At 29.4% G+C, this 16692-nt stretch overlaps 1 protein-coding gene across 1 annotated transcript in view; it reads right to left on the bottom strand.

Annotated features, from left to right (window-relative positions):
* Positions 1-15327: 15327 nt before the first annotated feature.
* The window catches only part of LOC106684888 (zinc finger protein 91), a 119748-nt gene continuing 118383 nt past the window's right edge, over positions 15328-16692 (bottom strand). Inside the window, exon 12 of the mRNA XM_014427201.2 lies at positions 15328-15590. Within this exon, the coding sequence (XP_014282687.1) occupies positions 15413-15590 (178 nt within the window). The 3' untranslated portion in view covers positions 15328-15412. The remainder of the gene's footprint in view (positions 15591-16692) is intronic.

The raw sequence follows: 16692 nt of genomic DNA on the forward strand, positions 1-16692 counted from the left end.
TTAACCAATAAAGTCTGTCGCTTCTCCGGTGAGAATAGAGCACTCACTTGTAAGCTAAAGGTAAATTTCCTTTAAGATTGTATAAAAAATATTTTTAAATGCATGGCCCTTGAATTGCTCCCTTTTACTGTTTCAGCTTTCTTGAACGTATATATTTTTTTGGAGTGGCGTTCTACACAATTCTCTTGCTCTAAATACCTTTAAGTATAATATTTAGTGAATGATACAATTAAAAAAATTTATCAATGACCTTAGCAGTGTCTAAGAACCATTTTCTTCTCCACAGCTCACCAAGGTCGACCAAAGTAAACACCGCCCTCTGAGGATTAGAGACCCACTCAGCAAGAACTAGCTATTTCAGCAGAGAACTTATAAATCGAATGAGAGCCGACTGGAAGCTTGTAATCAAGGAGGCATAAATAGAAGGCTCCGGAAGAGTGGTAAATAGTGATGGACTGAATAGCATGCTCCTGAGGCATTAGTCTTTGTTGTGGAGGGTGTCCCACTTAGTCCGGATTGCTTCTTATTGAGGAGTCCTCACGGCTAGTCCAAACATTAGTTCGGGATTAATGGCCAGTTCTGTCTTGAATACGTTTACTGTAGCCTCTTCTTATAACAATCTTCCAAAAAAAGAAATCGAGCAATTAAAGAAATTTTACTACAAGAGATCTAGCAGGTGTTATATTCAAGAAACGACACACAAACGCCGAAAATGCTTATCATCATCATCAGCAGTATCTACAAATTTCTTGGTTTAGCTGCATTTTAAGGTGATTTTATATTAAATACAAGTTTTTTAATGAATTATATAAATTAATATAACTAATAAATCACCTTGGTAATGATACAAAGGTTTTTGGCGAGCTACCAATAGCGAATTCATCTATAATCTTATAATGAAGTTCCTATTTAATTTTTAGGTGTTGTATATATTTGTGAATGTTAATTAAGGTATAATAGTAAAAGGTGATGGATGTGAGATCTCTTTTTATGAAGCAAACACGGGTTTTCTCTGAAAAAAGTAAAATTTTAATTTAAATCGGATCAACATGTACTTGAAGATCAGTTCTAAATCAACAATAAATATGTACTGATATATATGCAACAAATTATTTTGTCTCTATCCAATCCAGTTCACGAATTTCAAATGATAACCAAGCCAGAATGGAAAATCAGAAAATCTTTCTGTGTTATGATTTTTGGTCGGAATAACCGCTTCCTCAGCATTCGCCTTGGACTTGATAAGAATTGGCAACTCAGGAATAGAGACTGCATGATATTGCAATTTGAAATATTCTTTCTCTTCAGTCAGTTTGCATAATTTTATTTACGTTTTTTTTATATTTACATTGAGAAATGAAACTAAATAAAGTCAGTAATTAAGTTTAGGCTGAAAATTTGCATCGTTTCAAAATAGATTGCAGAAATTCTTAATTTTTAATATTTGAGGAGTTTTATATCAATAGTTAATACATATACTTAACATATATGATTTTGATTTAAAAAAAAAAAAATATATATTACAGAAAAAAAGTTATGATACAATTGAATCTTGTATACCTTGACAATTATGTAATACTGAAACGTACCTTTGCCGGAATAAAAGCTAAAAAATGATATTCTTAAATTATTTTCAGCGAAAAGTCAAATCAAATTTATAGAATTTATAAATATATAATTATAGTCTAAACATTTCCTTACCAGGTTCTGAGATGAATTTTAGTGATATAGATTTAATTCAGATGTCGTTTTAGCCCTATATAAAGCATTTAAATTCTAAAACTATCAATTAAATAATTAAAATAAAGTCAAGAAACAAAATATTAATGAATATTTTATATATAAGCTTTTCATTTTCTTGAGACTAGTTTTAATTATTTAAATAAAATTATTTGGATCGAGTATAGTTTCAAAACAGTGTTTATTATTTCTTTTAAAGTCCTATGTTTCGCCCATTCGGCCATCCTCAAGGAAAGTCTATCAAATAACAATTATTTTTAACAATGCTAACATTCAAAATGAATAATAATAAAATAGCATACCTTAAATACAAATTTATAATTCATATCCAATAATTAAAAAACTTCAACTTTTTGCAGGCTATTCTGCCCAGGTCATTTCAATTTTAGTCAAATGACCCTATGAAACAATAAAACAATAGGGATTCATATTAATTTATTAATAAGCTTACCTTAGTTTATGTCTAATTATCACTCTTTATCAGTCATATAATTGATTTCTTCCAAACTGTGTTTTGGTTTAAATTCGTATTTCTTTTATTATTAAAATTCATATATATATAGCTAACTATATATAGTAACATAAATTTAACCCATATTTTTCATAAATTAATTTTGCTTAAAATCTCTTCATAGTGTTGGTTCAGATTTTTTGTGTGTTTTAAAATTTACCTCATAGCCTGGAAAAAATTTTTATATTATCGATGTGAGTTGTAAATTTGTATTTAAGTTATGCTATTTTATTAGTAATTGTTAATGATGAATGTTTAATAAAAACTGTTGTTTGATGGATCCTTCTTGAGGATGGCCGAATCGTTGGACTTTTAAAGAATGTTTTTAGACTTTCCTCGATAAAAATTATTTTATTTACTTAATTATATAACTTAATTATACAAATGAAATATCCTAAATACTAGGATTTTAAATTTTAAAAAATCACTATTAATTTTATTTGGCGTGCTGGAGAGCCTTGTTAAACAGAGTTGCCTAAAGAATGGACCGACTGGATTTATCCCCCAGTCAGGAGCAGTCTTATCAGGGAACGCTCGGCGAGAAGGATATAATTGAGCCCGAGTCTTTAAACGAACGGTGGTTGAAGTTTACGGTGAAAATTGGAAAATATCGACAACATTAAGTATCGAAGTGGAGGAGATAAAGGGCAGTATATATCAGGGCTGGTGGAAAACTAATCAGAGATAGGGAGGGAAGCCAGTAAACAAGGGGTTATCAAGCAATATGGCCGTGGAGGAATAAAGGTGCCACAGATAGTCTTTGAGTTATATGACAGACAGCCGGCCTATTTCTCCTTCTTCCGCGGTTCTCCTGTTCAATTTAGTGCTGCCTCTTTGCCAAGGATCAGGTACCCACTGGAAATCTATGGGCTGTAGTTATCGCCCTCTGGCCCACACATTTGAACTTCTCTATCAACGATAAACTTTGTATTGCTTAATCACATCGCTGCTACAGCAGTTGAAATTTTACAGATCAAGCTAAAACAATTCCTCTTTGTTTTAATGCCCATAGATTGGGTTTAATTCTTCTATGATTGTTGGGCCACAGCCACGTTGTCCTAGGGAGACAAGCTTGCACTTACGCTGGATTTCGTGGTTGTATATTTTGGGCGTGTAAACACTGTGTAGATTCCTATACCAATGAGGAATGGAATAGAAAATTATAATATAACTGTAAATCAATTGGACAATATACAAAAGAAGTTCTAAGGTAAATAGACAATAAAAGGAAGGTAATAATAAGTTGAAAATTATAAATCATTATTAGAACAAAACACATGGAACATCCTTTAAAAGATCAATTGAAATAATTAGAACTAATTAAAATAAAGAAAAAGCAAACATTAACTATTAAACTGAATGCAAAAATAAAAACCTAACCTAAAGAGCTCTTGAAAGGTACACATTAATAAGTTAAAAACATTATGATAAATCACAAGTTACTTGGTAAAATAAATTAATTAAATTTACTGACTTTTTATATTTTTAATAACTAATATTTATAAGGAACTAAATGAATAATTCAAATTGAATGTATTAGAGGTTAAATACTTAATGTGCAGGTGACTGTAGGTTGATTATCAGAATAATTAGCATGTGGATGATGAAGATGTTGATGTTGATGAAGACAGTAGACAGATGTAGATATGATAAGGATAGAGATGATACTAAACTTTAGGTATAAGATGAAACTGAGTAACAATATATACTGTGCACAGATAGGTAACAGTTAAGGTTAACCGTCTATTGTCTTTTCTTTCTACAATCCAAAGAGGTTGCAAGTGCAGTAGGTAGCAATCGCCTGTTTTTACAACTTGTTTTATGTTTAACACTAATACGGAGGTTACATTACATTTATGAGGAATAAATTGTACATAATTTAAGGTTGTAATGATAAAATTAATGGTAAAGTAAAATAATTAAAGAGAGGAAATTGAGTTTGAAATTTATTTAATAATTGTATCAAATTAAGGATTGGATCAAAATTTGCCGCAACAATGATAGTAACTCATAAACATTATGGGTTAGAATTGCAACTTTTAAGGCATTTCAATCTATAAAATAATAAATACCAGCCTTACAGTAACCAGTACCAAGTAAATACATCATCATCATCATTATTCTTCTGAGAATATATCTGAAATATTACATTTCTGGCTTCATAGCAGTTAGAAGAACAATTAAAAATCTGAAGTAAAAGTTTATTTGAACAGAAATTAACAAAATAGTATCAAATTTCTAAAACGATATAACAAAATAAGTATGTTTTCTTTATACTAATTATAGAAAAACTTGTACTAAAATTATTTAAGGCTGTTATTACAGGGTTTTAAAAATAAGGGTCTTTTAATTTAATTTCTGTAAAAGAAATCTTCCTGTAGTAAGCTTATAAAATGGTCGAATTAATTTGTAATATTTTAATTTTGTACTCAAAGAGTTTAAAGTTTAAATTAAATAAATCATCTTAAATGCTTTCGGTCTTGGGTGTAATATTCACATTCAATCAGGTAGTAAAAGAGCCCAAAAGGAAAACAAAGTTCACTCCAATTATTGATTATTTTAATGAAAACTGTGTATAATTACTAGTCAAAATTGATGAATATACCAAGTATAGGTAGGGGGAATAAAAAATGGCCTTAAAAAAAAATTAATTTTTCATATCTTTAATTCTACCAACATCACTAGAAAACCTAAGAGAACATTATTTAAAGAAGAAGAAATTTGCCAAAATACGAGCCCTAATAGTCCTATTAGTTCCCGAGATGCAGTTTTTAAAAAAGAAACATTTCATGAAGAAATAACGAAAAATTAGCTAAATTACTTTAATTACTTTTTGGAAAACTACATCTCAGGATTCATCAGCTCTCAAATTGAAGCTAGTTTAATGTACTATAAAGTTGTTTAGGACATTTATCGTCGTGGGAGAAGTAGTTTTTATGATATTTGACAAAATAAATTTACAAAATATTAATTTCTTGTTATTCGGAAAGACTTTTTGGATTTGTGAAAACAAATATCTCAAATGAGATTTTATACGTACAGATGTATGCCAGCACTCAAAATTAAGGTTAAATTACCTACAATAAAGTAGTTTATGACACGTGTGTTCGTAGAGGTAGTAGTTTTTATGATATAGGCATATAAATATGAATTTTGAACATGAAATTTTGTCGGAACAACTATAAATCAATTTCTTTTGTCAAATAACTTTATTAACTACTTAATAGTAAATTAAACTAGCATCTGTATCCTCAGATATATTTCATAAATGTTATTTATTAATTTCACAATAGTTTTGTTGGAATAACCAGAAATCAACATTTTATGAATTCATTTTGTGGAATATCCTGATAATTAGCATTCTTAGGAAGATAAACGTTATGAACTACTTTATAGTACATTAATCTAGCTCCAATTTGAGTGCTAATAGTCATTTGTACGTCTAATGATTCCGAAGATATAGTTTTTAAAGAAAAACTTATTTTTCGTTATTTTATTATGAAATGTTGCTTTTTAGAAATTTGTTTCTCAAGAACTATAAAACGTAAATAGCTCTATTAGAGCTCATAATTTAACACATTAATTCTGCTTTAAATTATGTTCTCATAGGTTTTCTAGTGTTGTTGGTAGTCTTAAGGATATTGAGCTCCGAATGAAAAATTTTTTTTTTTAAAGGTTTTAAACAGCCACCATTTTTATTCCTTCACTTATACTTGGCACACTCATTGATTTTGACGATTAATTATAAATAGTTTTCATTAAAGTAATCAAAAATTGGGGTGAAATAACTTCCTTTTTTCACCCCGGTTCTTATACTATGGATACTTTGTTCTAGCATCAGTAACTGATTAACTTGTAGTTCTTATAATAACATAAATTATAATTTTAAACTATTTATAATTTCATAGAAAAAAAAATTAAAATAATTGAAAAAGTGAGCGTTAGCTGGAACATAACTTGAAAAAAAAATCAATTTCTAATAAAATTGATAAGATTTTATTTCATGGATAAATTAATTATCCTCAGATACTGCGTTTTTTTCCCGGAGTGGCAATCGGAGATTTCCCCAAGTCGATGGAAAAGCGTTAGTTAGTTATTACTGAGGGTGTCCTTCTTCGTCCGTCGACAGTTTTCCTTATGTCAAGCTGGTTCTTTAATTAGTTTTAAAACTCTTCAAAGATTTTCCTATTGGTTACCGGGAAAAAGGAAAGGTACAAATTACTTCTGTTTTTTTTTTCTTCTTTTACGTTCCTACTTATTTCCTTTTCGACGTTTCTCTTATTTTATTTTTTTTTTAATCCTTTATAAAAATTTTCCAAGAGCTTATTTAAAAATGAATTTTAGGAATCGGTCTCATTCTGAGTATTTTTTTTTTGACATACTCCGTCAAATGGAAAAAGTTTTATTTGATGTGATAAAATTCCAATGATTTTATACTTTCCTGCTTTCTAAGAAGGAAAATTTTAGATTAAAAACTGCATAGATACTGGTTTAGCTTATTGACAGATATTTTATTTCAATTCCATTTATTTTCTTATAACATGTTATGAATTAATAACTGTTTAACTTTATTATTTAAACATTAATTTATTAATGTTATTATTATTTTTTATTTATTTCTTGACATTTAAAACTCTACATAAAATACAAATAAATTTGAACTAAGAAAATTAGGGTATATTACAGTCATGTAGAGAAACTATTGGTAGCACTCAAAACAAATGTTTAAATATAAGTATTAAATATATTTCGAATCGTTTACCTACTCTAATATTTTAGATTTATAAGTGATTAAGTTCATTATTTAAACTTCAATTTGTAATTATTTAATTGTAATTTATTTTACAATTCAAGATTTCGGGAAGTCGGTTTATATATACTTGTAGAATAAAATTTTTGAAAAACTTCCCATGTTTTGAATTTTTATATCCAAAACTTGCCTTATTTTGTTCTTAAGGATTGTCAGTTACTATGCTGTCGTGACAGTATACATTCGTATAATCGAATGTGAATTTTTCCGGACACCAAAAAAAGAACTTTGCGTTTTACGTTTAACTCTGGATGATTCTTTGATGCATGATCAGTGAATCATGATTCTTCCCCTTCATACCGTTTTTCAATTTCAGGTGCTTTTTAAATATTGCTCGATTTAACTAGCTTAAAGTTTTCTCTTCCCGTTTTCAGCTAATATTTCAAAAGTGATATGTGGCCGTCGCTCCCCTGGAGTCTTTGTGGGGTGGGTTCGGCGGGGAAGGATTGCCTTTTTTTTTGTGTTATGATCTCCTCTTGTGAGATTGTGACATGTTGTACATCGACCAACCTACTCGCTAAATTTTTATTAAGTGTAACACAATTATGAACGTAACAGATTCGCAAAAATATTAAAAAAATTATTTTACCATTAATGGACCTAAAATTATTTTACTAACAACATTGTAAACAAATCTAAGAAGAATATATTTAAAATAGTCAATACATTCTATACAGAATAAAATAATACACAAATGAGTTATATTGTAATCATTAGTGTTCTTGTTCTAATCTTTGTCTGTGAATTTATTCATTCTTGTAATAGAATATCATAGATTTAAAATGTACAGTTCATAGTTCAGTGATATTCTATAACATGAATGAATAAAATTTACAAAAAATAACTGAGCTGTATTTTACGTCATTCGATCCATCGAACCCGACAACAAGGAGGTCCTGATTATTTCGTTAAAGAGCTACACTCGGGGCAGTTAATTTATTATGACAACCACTCCTTAGGCTGTTTTTATGGGGGAAGGGACGTACTTTTTTGTTTTAATTTTATTTTAAACTTTTCGAGAAAAGGTTCAACTGACATTTACAACTGCTAATCAGCATCCCATGTGTCATAATTTGTTGTAAATCAGTGATTTTATTTAGGACCCTCGCTGTAGTTCGTAGCTAAACGTGATGCATGGTCTCTGGTGTAATCTTCATGTAGCTCATGGTCTATTATTTAAGATTGTTATTAAGATAAAAGTATGTTTAAGTATATATAATACTATTGTTTTCATGAAGTGGTTAGAATGATGTGGAGTAATTCTAGTTTGGACGTAGTGAAAAAGGAATTATTTAAATAAACATAAACAAAAATTAAAAACAAACAAGTACAATTTTAAAAAATAAAATAAATGATGTGCCTGTAGGAAAAGGTTTCTGATGCTGTTGTAATCGGAATATAGTAATCTATGAATGGCTGACAAAATAATTATACGGTGATATTCCAAACTAAATAATTTTTATAGCATTAAAATCGGTAATATACATTGTATATTATATAAAATATTTCGACAGTTGTATGTAGTGCATTAACTAATTTTGAAATATATTTAAAATATAATATATATAAGTATATAATATAATTCAAATCAGGAAAGATGGTCTGAGTGGTGGACAAAAAAATTTCCTAGAAAGTTTTCATGGCTTCATCAGGGCTATTGTTTAATTGCTATTGGCTGTTGTTTAATTGCTATTGGCTATTGTTTAATTCCTATTGGCTATTCTTTAATTACTATTGACTATTGTTTAATTGCTATTGACTATTGTTTAATTGCTATTGACTATTGTTTAATTGCTATTGGCTATTGTTTAATTGCTATTGGCTATTGTTTTTAGCCCTGACGAAGCGCTGTAAAGTGGACATAATTAATTATTATCTTACTTTTGAAAAAATCACTTTTGAATAATTAATTATTTTGTACTATTTACTTGTGCTAATTTTTGATCGCCACTCAGGCCATCTTCCTTGAATTAAATTATATTGCAGTATATTAATTATTGAAAGAATGAATAGTATTCATTCAACAGAGGATCTATTAGATTTATTTATCAGTTTTATTTTTATTCAAGTATATTTCTATAAAATCTATCAAGTTCAGGTTCAGTTGCCCACATTCGAAATCTTTATGACAACAGTAACTCTATTTTCAATAGAATATAAATATAAATATAAAATAAAATATTGAATATAAAATATTCTCATATCTATATTTTTCACTTTTATGTGTTTTGTTGATCCCGTTATCAAGTTTATATCCTACAGTTTTTGCGTTTTTAGTCGATTCTATAATATTGGTGTTATCATGATTCTATACAAAACTTATTTCTTCAGAAAAAATATGACTAAGTTGTACTAACAGTAGATTATTTTATTGTACAATCAATACGAAGATATTTTTGTGATTTATTCAAGCTATTCATATCTGGTTCAAAGAGGGCAATATGCTTTATTTATTTATAAATAAATAATAAACTGATTATCTATAGTGTATATTAACTGCTTCATTCGATTAATATTTTTTAATTTGATTAATCAAAACCTATTCGGATATTAGTTTATTCGAAACTGCATGTAAAATCATAATTCACTTTAAGCACATTTAACTAAATAACTTTCTAATTCATAATTTAAAAAAAAATAACAATCATTTCTTCTAGATGTTTACTACTCCAGGTTTTAAATAAATTCTGCAGAGATTGCATATCTTTGTTTAATTCTAGTGTTTGTTTGATCATTAAAAAAACGGAAATAAAAAAAAAATACAGAATTTACGATTATATTTACAATGAGGGGTATATTTAAACATACAGTTTTAAATATTGCAGCTTTAAATTTCTGATAGAATTCTTTCATTATTATAATTCTTTAATCATATAAGTTATTTTTATTGTGATGAAAATATATTGATTTTATAGTATATGATAAGGATAAATAGTAAAAAAAAGTTTTAATGATAAAGATCAACGGATTTAATAATACTTCATGCTACCCAAATATATTGTGTTGCTACTATACACAGCATACTAAATAATTATAGAAGATGGAATGTTAAGACTGAATCGTACGAACAAATTAGTTACGATACAATATTTACGACACAATGTAATGTTTTTTATCACTAAGCTACTTTTTTTATTAAAGTTTTTAAAATTTATCATCTGTTTCTTTGTCAATTGTTTTCTTGACAGTATACATTTAATCCTTTATGTATCCCACTCTCGTATACCTCATATTTTTCTTTAACAGTGATACGTCACAAATATTGAATTTATTATTTAATTTTATGAACTCATCCAAAGTTAATATTTACGAAATATTATTTATTTAAAATCCAACGTTTCGGCCATCGTCAAGGACAATCTAATAACTTCTTTTATTGTACATTCATTATTAACAGTTTTAACAAACAACATTATTACTAATAATTTAGCATACCTCAAATTATAAATTTACACCTCATATCCAATTATTTAAAATCTTTTTGCAGACTATTCTGCCCAATTCATTGATTTCAATCAAATCACTCTATGAAACAATAAAACAATAGAGAATCATGTTAATTTATATTAATAAGCTTACCATAGGTTATATATAATTACCTATTTTATCACTCTTCACATTAAATTTCAAAACTTTTAATTACAGATCAATATTGTTATCACTTTCTTATCACAACAATATTAAATCCTCAATGTATCCCACTCTCGTATATCTCATATTTTTCTTTTGCAGTGATACGTCACAGATATTGAATTCATTATTTAATTTTATGAACTCATCCAAAATTAATACTTACGGAATAAATGAAAATGTAGAAGTAAATTAATGTAACATAGCAATACTTGTAATAAAGTTACTTAAAATAAGTTGAAAATAAATAAATAAGTTAAAAAACAAATAGATAGATAATAAAAAAATAAAGAAATAATATTAATTATTCTCAGAACTAATTGCCTTGTAGGTGATAGCCAAATTCAGGCATTTTTTTTTCATCCATTACACAAATTGAAGCACTCATATTTTTTTACTAAAGAACTTTTCAATCATTTAAATTTACGTAACTATTTTTTTCACGCTAATTGAAAATTACCTTACGATATTAGTTTAATTTTTCTTAATATTTCATGGGGTAAAATCTATATTGATGAATCATTACTGAATGTAACGTATCATCAGACCGTTTAAATATTTGAAAGATTCAACTGTGTTTTATTAAGTAATTATAAGCAAGCAAGGTATAGACTAAAGTTCATTGAGTTCTGAAGTATTTTTTCCTCTATTAAAAAAAACTCATACAGCAGCTGGTAAGTTACGAATACCGCGTAAAGTGAGCAGACAGGGAACAATCGATTGAACAAAAAAAAAAGGGAAAGATTCTCCCCTTCCTTATAAAAAAGTTTCACCGAGAGGAGATAAGGCCGCTGTTTGAGATTACTTTAATTGCACTAATTTTGTGAGGGGGGGGGGGAGTTGATTTTGGGGCAATTAGCGGACTCGAAATGAAATCCGTGATGCATCTGAAATAAATGAAGAGAAATTTCTTTCGAAGGGGAATTATAGGGCATTAATCAAGGAGCGAGAGGGGCTATTTGGCACCTTGTTATATTAACTCACGGCCGATTAGACGGAATAACTCTCCCTAGCTCAATTATAAATTATATCTAATGGCATTTCCCTCCCGGTTTTTCTATTCTTCATTTCCAAAGTTCATTTATTAATGATATTTTCGAAAGTCTCCGCTTTCAATCGAACCGGCTTATAGACTGAGAGCAGTATTGGATTGGCTAGTGGGGTAAGATACTTTGCCTAATCTTACTTAAATGAAAAACCAATTAAAGGTTTCACGTTTAAGTTAAAAATTATTACGACTATTATAATAATTATCTTTTAAATAAATAACAGCTTTTATTATATATTCATTATAAATTACTTCAAATTATAAATTTACATCTCACATCCAATTATTTAAAACATTGCCCAGATCATTGATTTCAGTCAAATGACCCTATGAAACAATAAAATAATAGGGAATCATATTAATTTATTAATAAGCTTACCTCAGCTTATGACTAATTACCTATTTTATTTATTTTCAAAACTTTCAATTACAGATCAACTTAACACTACTATAACTTTCTTATCACAACAATATTAAATTTACAAAATGTGTGCTACTTTCGCAAATCTATACAAAAAACTAATTTTCTGTATTCACCTTTGTTTCAATACCGTAGTTTTTATTCTCAGACGTATTGAAAAGTATAGAGAGTTAAAATAAAATAAATATTATAACTATATAACATTGATTAATTTGTGTCTTATAGTTATGTAAGGACATTTCAACATTGAAACCTAGAATCGATTAATTAAAATAAATGCTAAAGCTTTTATTTTTTATTTTTTTACTTTAAGAGATCAAAATTAATATTTATTATGATAACTTTTAATGCAAATTAATCTAAAATATCTCTTAAAGCTATTAATTTTTTATGATAGCAAACCAAGAATTTAATAGATTTAAATCGTTCACTACCACACAGATTGGTAACCAGACAGAATCGAACGCCATCAATCAATTGATAACCTCGTTCGATATTTCTATCCTTACTAATTACCACCTACGAGGGATTAAAAATCCGTCCCTTGAAGACTACAGATGGCAGTGCTAGCAATAATGGATAGATTGCCACTTTGTCTTCCATAAAAGATCGTATCGATGGAAAATTATCGATAAATAGGGTGTAGCCCAACTCTAATTATCACTTCTCACAAAAATCCCTTCTCATTATTACTTTTACTTTCGAAATGATGGGTAGCTCTTCTAGGTATCATCTCGTAAATTAGTTTGATAAGCAGGTCGTGCCGTAATCGTCTTCTGCTAGCTTCTCATGATACCGAGGAAACAACTGTAAGAAGTAATACTATATGAAATTTCATAAATATCCAATATAATATTCTTACTAACAATACTCTAAATATGCCTTATGTACTTTACACGCCCCTTCAAGTTTACTCTTTCCTATTCAAATAAATATTTCCAATTCTTAACTAGCTTCGTCCTTGCAACCTACCTTCAATGTTAGAATGGCAGAATCCAGAGGTCTCTTGTTAATCTTTTTGTATAAGTACCCTAAAATTCCACTTCTCCGCTCAAGTTCTTTAGTTAAGATCCGTTCTTAATCAACCGCAACTATCTTCAATAATAGAGATAAAGAAAGATCCCCTAGGATCTCCTGAAATTTGATTTTATTATCAATTCGTGAGGTGACAGGACTGACTTCTGGTAACCTTGGTTTCATCCATCATTTTCCCAAGAATTGTTTAATCACCCAGGTCTTTTTTCCAAGTATTGATTTCATCCATCATTTTTCCAGCATCCAGAGGTTTCTTGTGAATATTTTCGTCTAAGTACCCTCGAAGTCCACTTTTCCACTTAAGTCCTTAAGACTCTTAAGGTTCGTTCTTAATCTTGAGCATCTCCTGCAATTTGACTTTATTATTAATTCGTGGGGCGAGGAGACTGACTCGGGGTTCTCTGAGTTTCATCCAGCATTTTTGTAAATTTATGTTCATAATACAGAGTGATCAACACCCATAACACACGGATAGTCAGGGGTTTAGTACTTTGTAAGTGCCATTTCATTAACAAAGGTTATAAATGCAGGTAGTTTGTCCAAGATTACCTTCATCTGCCAGGTTTTTCTCCAATTTCTGAGTGTGTCCAAGGAGGGCTCTCGAACCTACAGGGTTGATTCCCGGCTAAAGTAATAGAATAAATAGTTATCTGCCATAGCCGGATTCAATCTCAGGCACGAGAACAGAAACTATGAGCCGCCTTACTCATAGAGTTGCCCTGTATGTATCTTTAGTTTCGAGAAATTCAAAATGGAAGTTGGTAGGTGTTAGTTATAGATTTAATGGCCTTTCTTTTAATATTATAATTGATTTCGTTACCTATCCCAGTTCTTCTCCAGCTCACTTAACTCTGGAATTTCAAATAGAAAGATATTTTTCGCAGGATTTTGATTTTAAAACGATTTTTTATCTCTGATTTTTCCAATACAAATCTTCCTGAAGGTTTAGCTCACCCAAAACTTCATTTTTTCTTTACATTTTTCAAGATTTATGCACGAGTAGGGTCGAAGTTAAATCGAACAAACATAAAGAACACAATGGTTTGAGAATTAAATTTCCTATAAGAATCCGTCAACATAATTTGAGAATCCTTGATAAGGTGGAGATATTTAATTGCTTTGCGATAAAGGATTTTCTCGAACACAACTCCTCAATTATGATGGCGGGTTCGTAAGGGAAATCGCATTCTCAAACGATTTTTGTTCTAAGTTCGTTTGAATTTCCATATCGTTTGTACAAATCGTCCGTAGTAATGATAGGCAGACAAAATCACAGATATAAAATAGTATTAAAATTAAAGCATATGCTAAAATCTTTTATTGAAATTTCCATTGGAATTCCCGATAAGAATTGTATTCTCTATAAAAAAAAAAAATTAAAAACTACATCTTTCACCACAATTTAGACTTGCTAATTTTCATTTAGAAATTCACAAGAAAAAGAAAATCTCTGATCTTGAATCGAGTCTTGAGCATCCTTTACAGTTCATAATGATTAATATATGAAATTAAATACGTACTTACGTTCTTGATTCTATTTCATCTCATGCTTTAATTTTTCATTTTCAAATGAATTGGCACAAAATATTCTATCATTCCAAAATAAACTGCAGTATATCTCAAATGCTTTAATATTAACCTCTCATCCAAAACAACTGGCTCCTCGCCGTCAGAAAAGGAAATGACCCCGTGATATTTCAACATAATAAATCTATCATTGGACTACTACTAACGGATAGCTTCTTCCTAAATCATATTCACGAACTTTGCTCCATGTGTGAATGTTATTTTTTAAATTTAGTTAACGGATATTTCTTTTTTTATAATACAAATAACGTTATTTCAAACCAGTAGGTTCGCTCATTTGTACCAACGTATAATTTCGCTGGTTGTCAACGCCATTTATTTAGTCTATTGGATGTCATATTTGTGAAAGTATATTCTAAAGAATTAAAATAACGTTTTATTATCTCGTCCCTAAAGGTTGTTTAAATATCAGGGCTTAATTGAAAACTATTGAGATGTATTGAGATCGCAACAATATGACAACAGTTTTTATAGTATGTCGCTTGAGATATTTTATTGTAATACATATATTTAAGGTCCAAAGAAAGATAACATTTCATGAAAATATCTTTATTGATAAAATAACAAACGATAATTTAATAATCCATTATGGTATATTCATTATGATATATTATCACATGTTAGGAACTGTTATACTCTGCCCGGAGGGTAGGCCTCCAGGTGGTCAGACTGCTGGTAAAGGACACTCTCCAGGCCTCCATCGACCTCAATGAAGATGACATCCTCTTCGTTGGACGCCAAGGCCACGGATGCCAGGGTAGGAAGCTGCTCCTCTTCTTGATCCCGTGGGGCGGCGAAGCTCTTCTTTCTGGAATAAAAAGTTTTATTTTATTTTGTAATATGATGAAACTACACAATAATTTATTTGAAACTTCTATAAAACAGACAGGCACGGAGAAAATCATATTGTCCGAGATATAGAGATATCAGTTTAGATAGGTGAATTATAAAATAAACAAAAAATGAAAGTAAGCTTCGATGCCTCGTAAGTCCAAAAAAAAAAAAAAAAATACAATTTTATAATAATAAAATGAAAAAAGATAATTGTAGTTCCTTATTTCACATCTACCATCGTTTAATGTAATGTACCACGTATAAATTGGAGAAAGTCAAAAATTTGAAAATTAGTGGACAATATGTCGAATTTTGGGGATCATTATATCATATAATTACATATGTCATATATTTATAAGATATAACAACCAAATCTCTGAGACCGTAAAAACAAGTCAAGTATGGGAAAGGACGGATGCATATGAAAAAAAATGCATATAATTACTTAAGTAATTTATACAATCGATATTATTATCTTAAATTGTAGCAGAATAATATTTCAAAGTGTCATCATGAATGGCAATGGGTATTAGAGTCATAAGTGTTCATTCATACTATGCCTTTATTCTAGGAACAGGGAACTTTGTACCAAACTTTGCCCTCACGTGAAGGCAAAGCAGGACCCCAAGAGATCCTAGTGCTTCTCTACCAGCAGCATCCGACAGTGAGAACGCTAAAGCGAAAGCGTTCTATACTAACAGTGAGAAAGTCTGCTCCATATCCTACCATACGTCATGTATGAACCCTCCCCTCGTTTAAAACCATTCTGTTTTGCTTCTTCAAACAGAACCAATATTATAATAGTACACATAATATAAATCATATAAAACATTAACATTTATTATTTGTAATTCGAAATGGCCGACAAGGGAGCGGGGAAAGTGTCGAATCCGCAGAGAGCTAACAAGGCAGACAGAAACCGTCGGCAGAAACAGTACCACTATGAGCTAGCTCAATACAACTATTATAATAGAAGGAAAAAAGTGGTACAGAGCATTATGAACGCCGACGCTCCCAAGCAATGTCCATTAAAGATAGCCGACATAGAGAAGCACTTTAGAAGCCTCTTTGAAAAA

The sequence above is a fragment of the Halyomorpha halys genome, unplaced genomic scaffold (genome assembly GCF_000696795.3).
Source record: "Halyomorpha halys isolate HHAL.00 unplaced genomic scaffold, Hhal_1.1 Scaffold626.1, whole genome shotgun sequence".
Classification (NCBI taxonomy): Eukaryota; Metazoa; Arthropoda; class Insecta; order Hemiptera; family Pentatomidae; genus Halyomorpha; species Halyomorpha halys.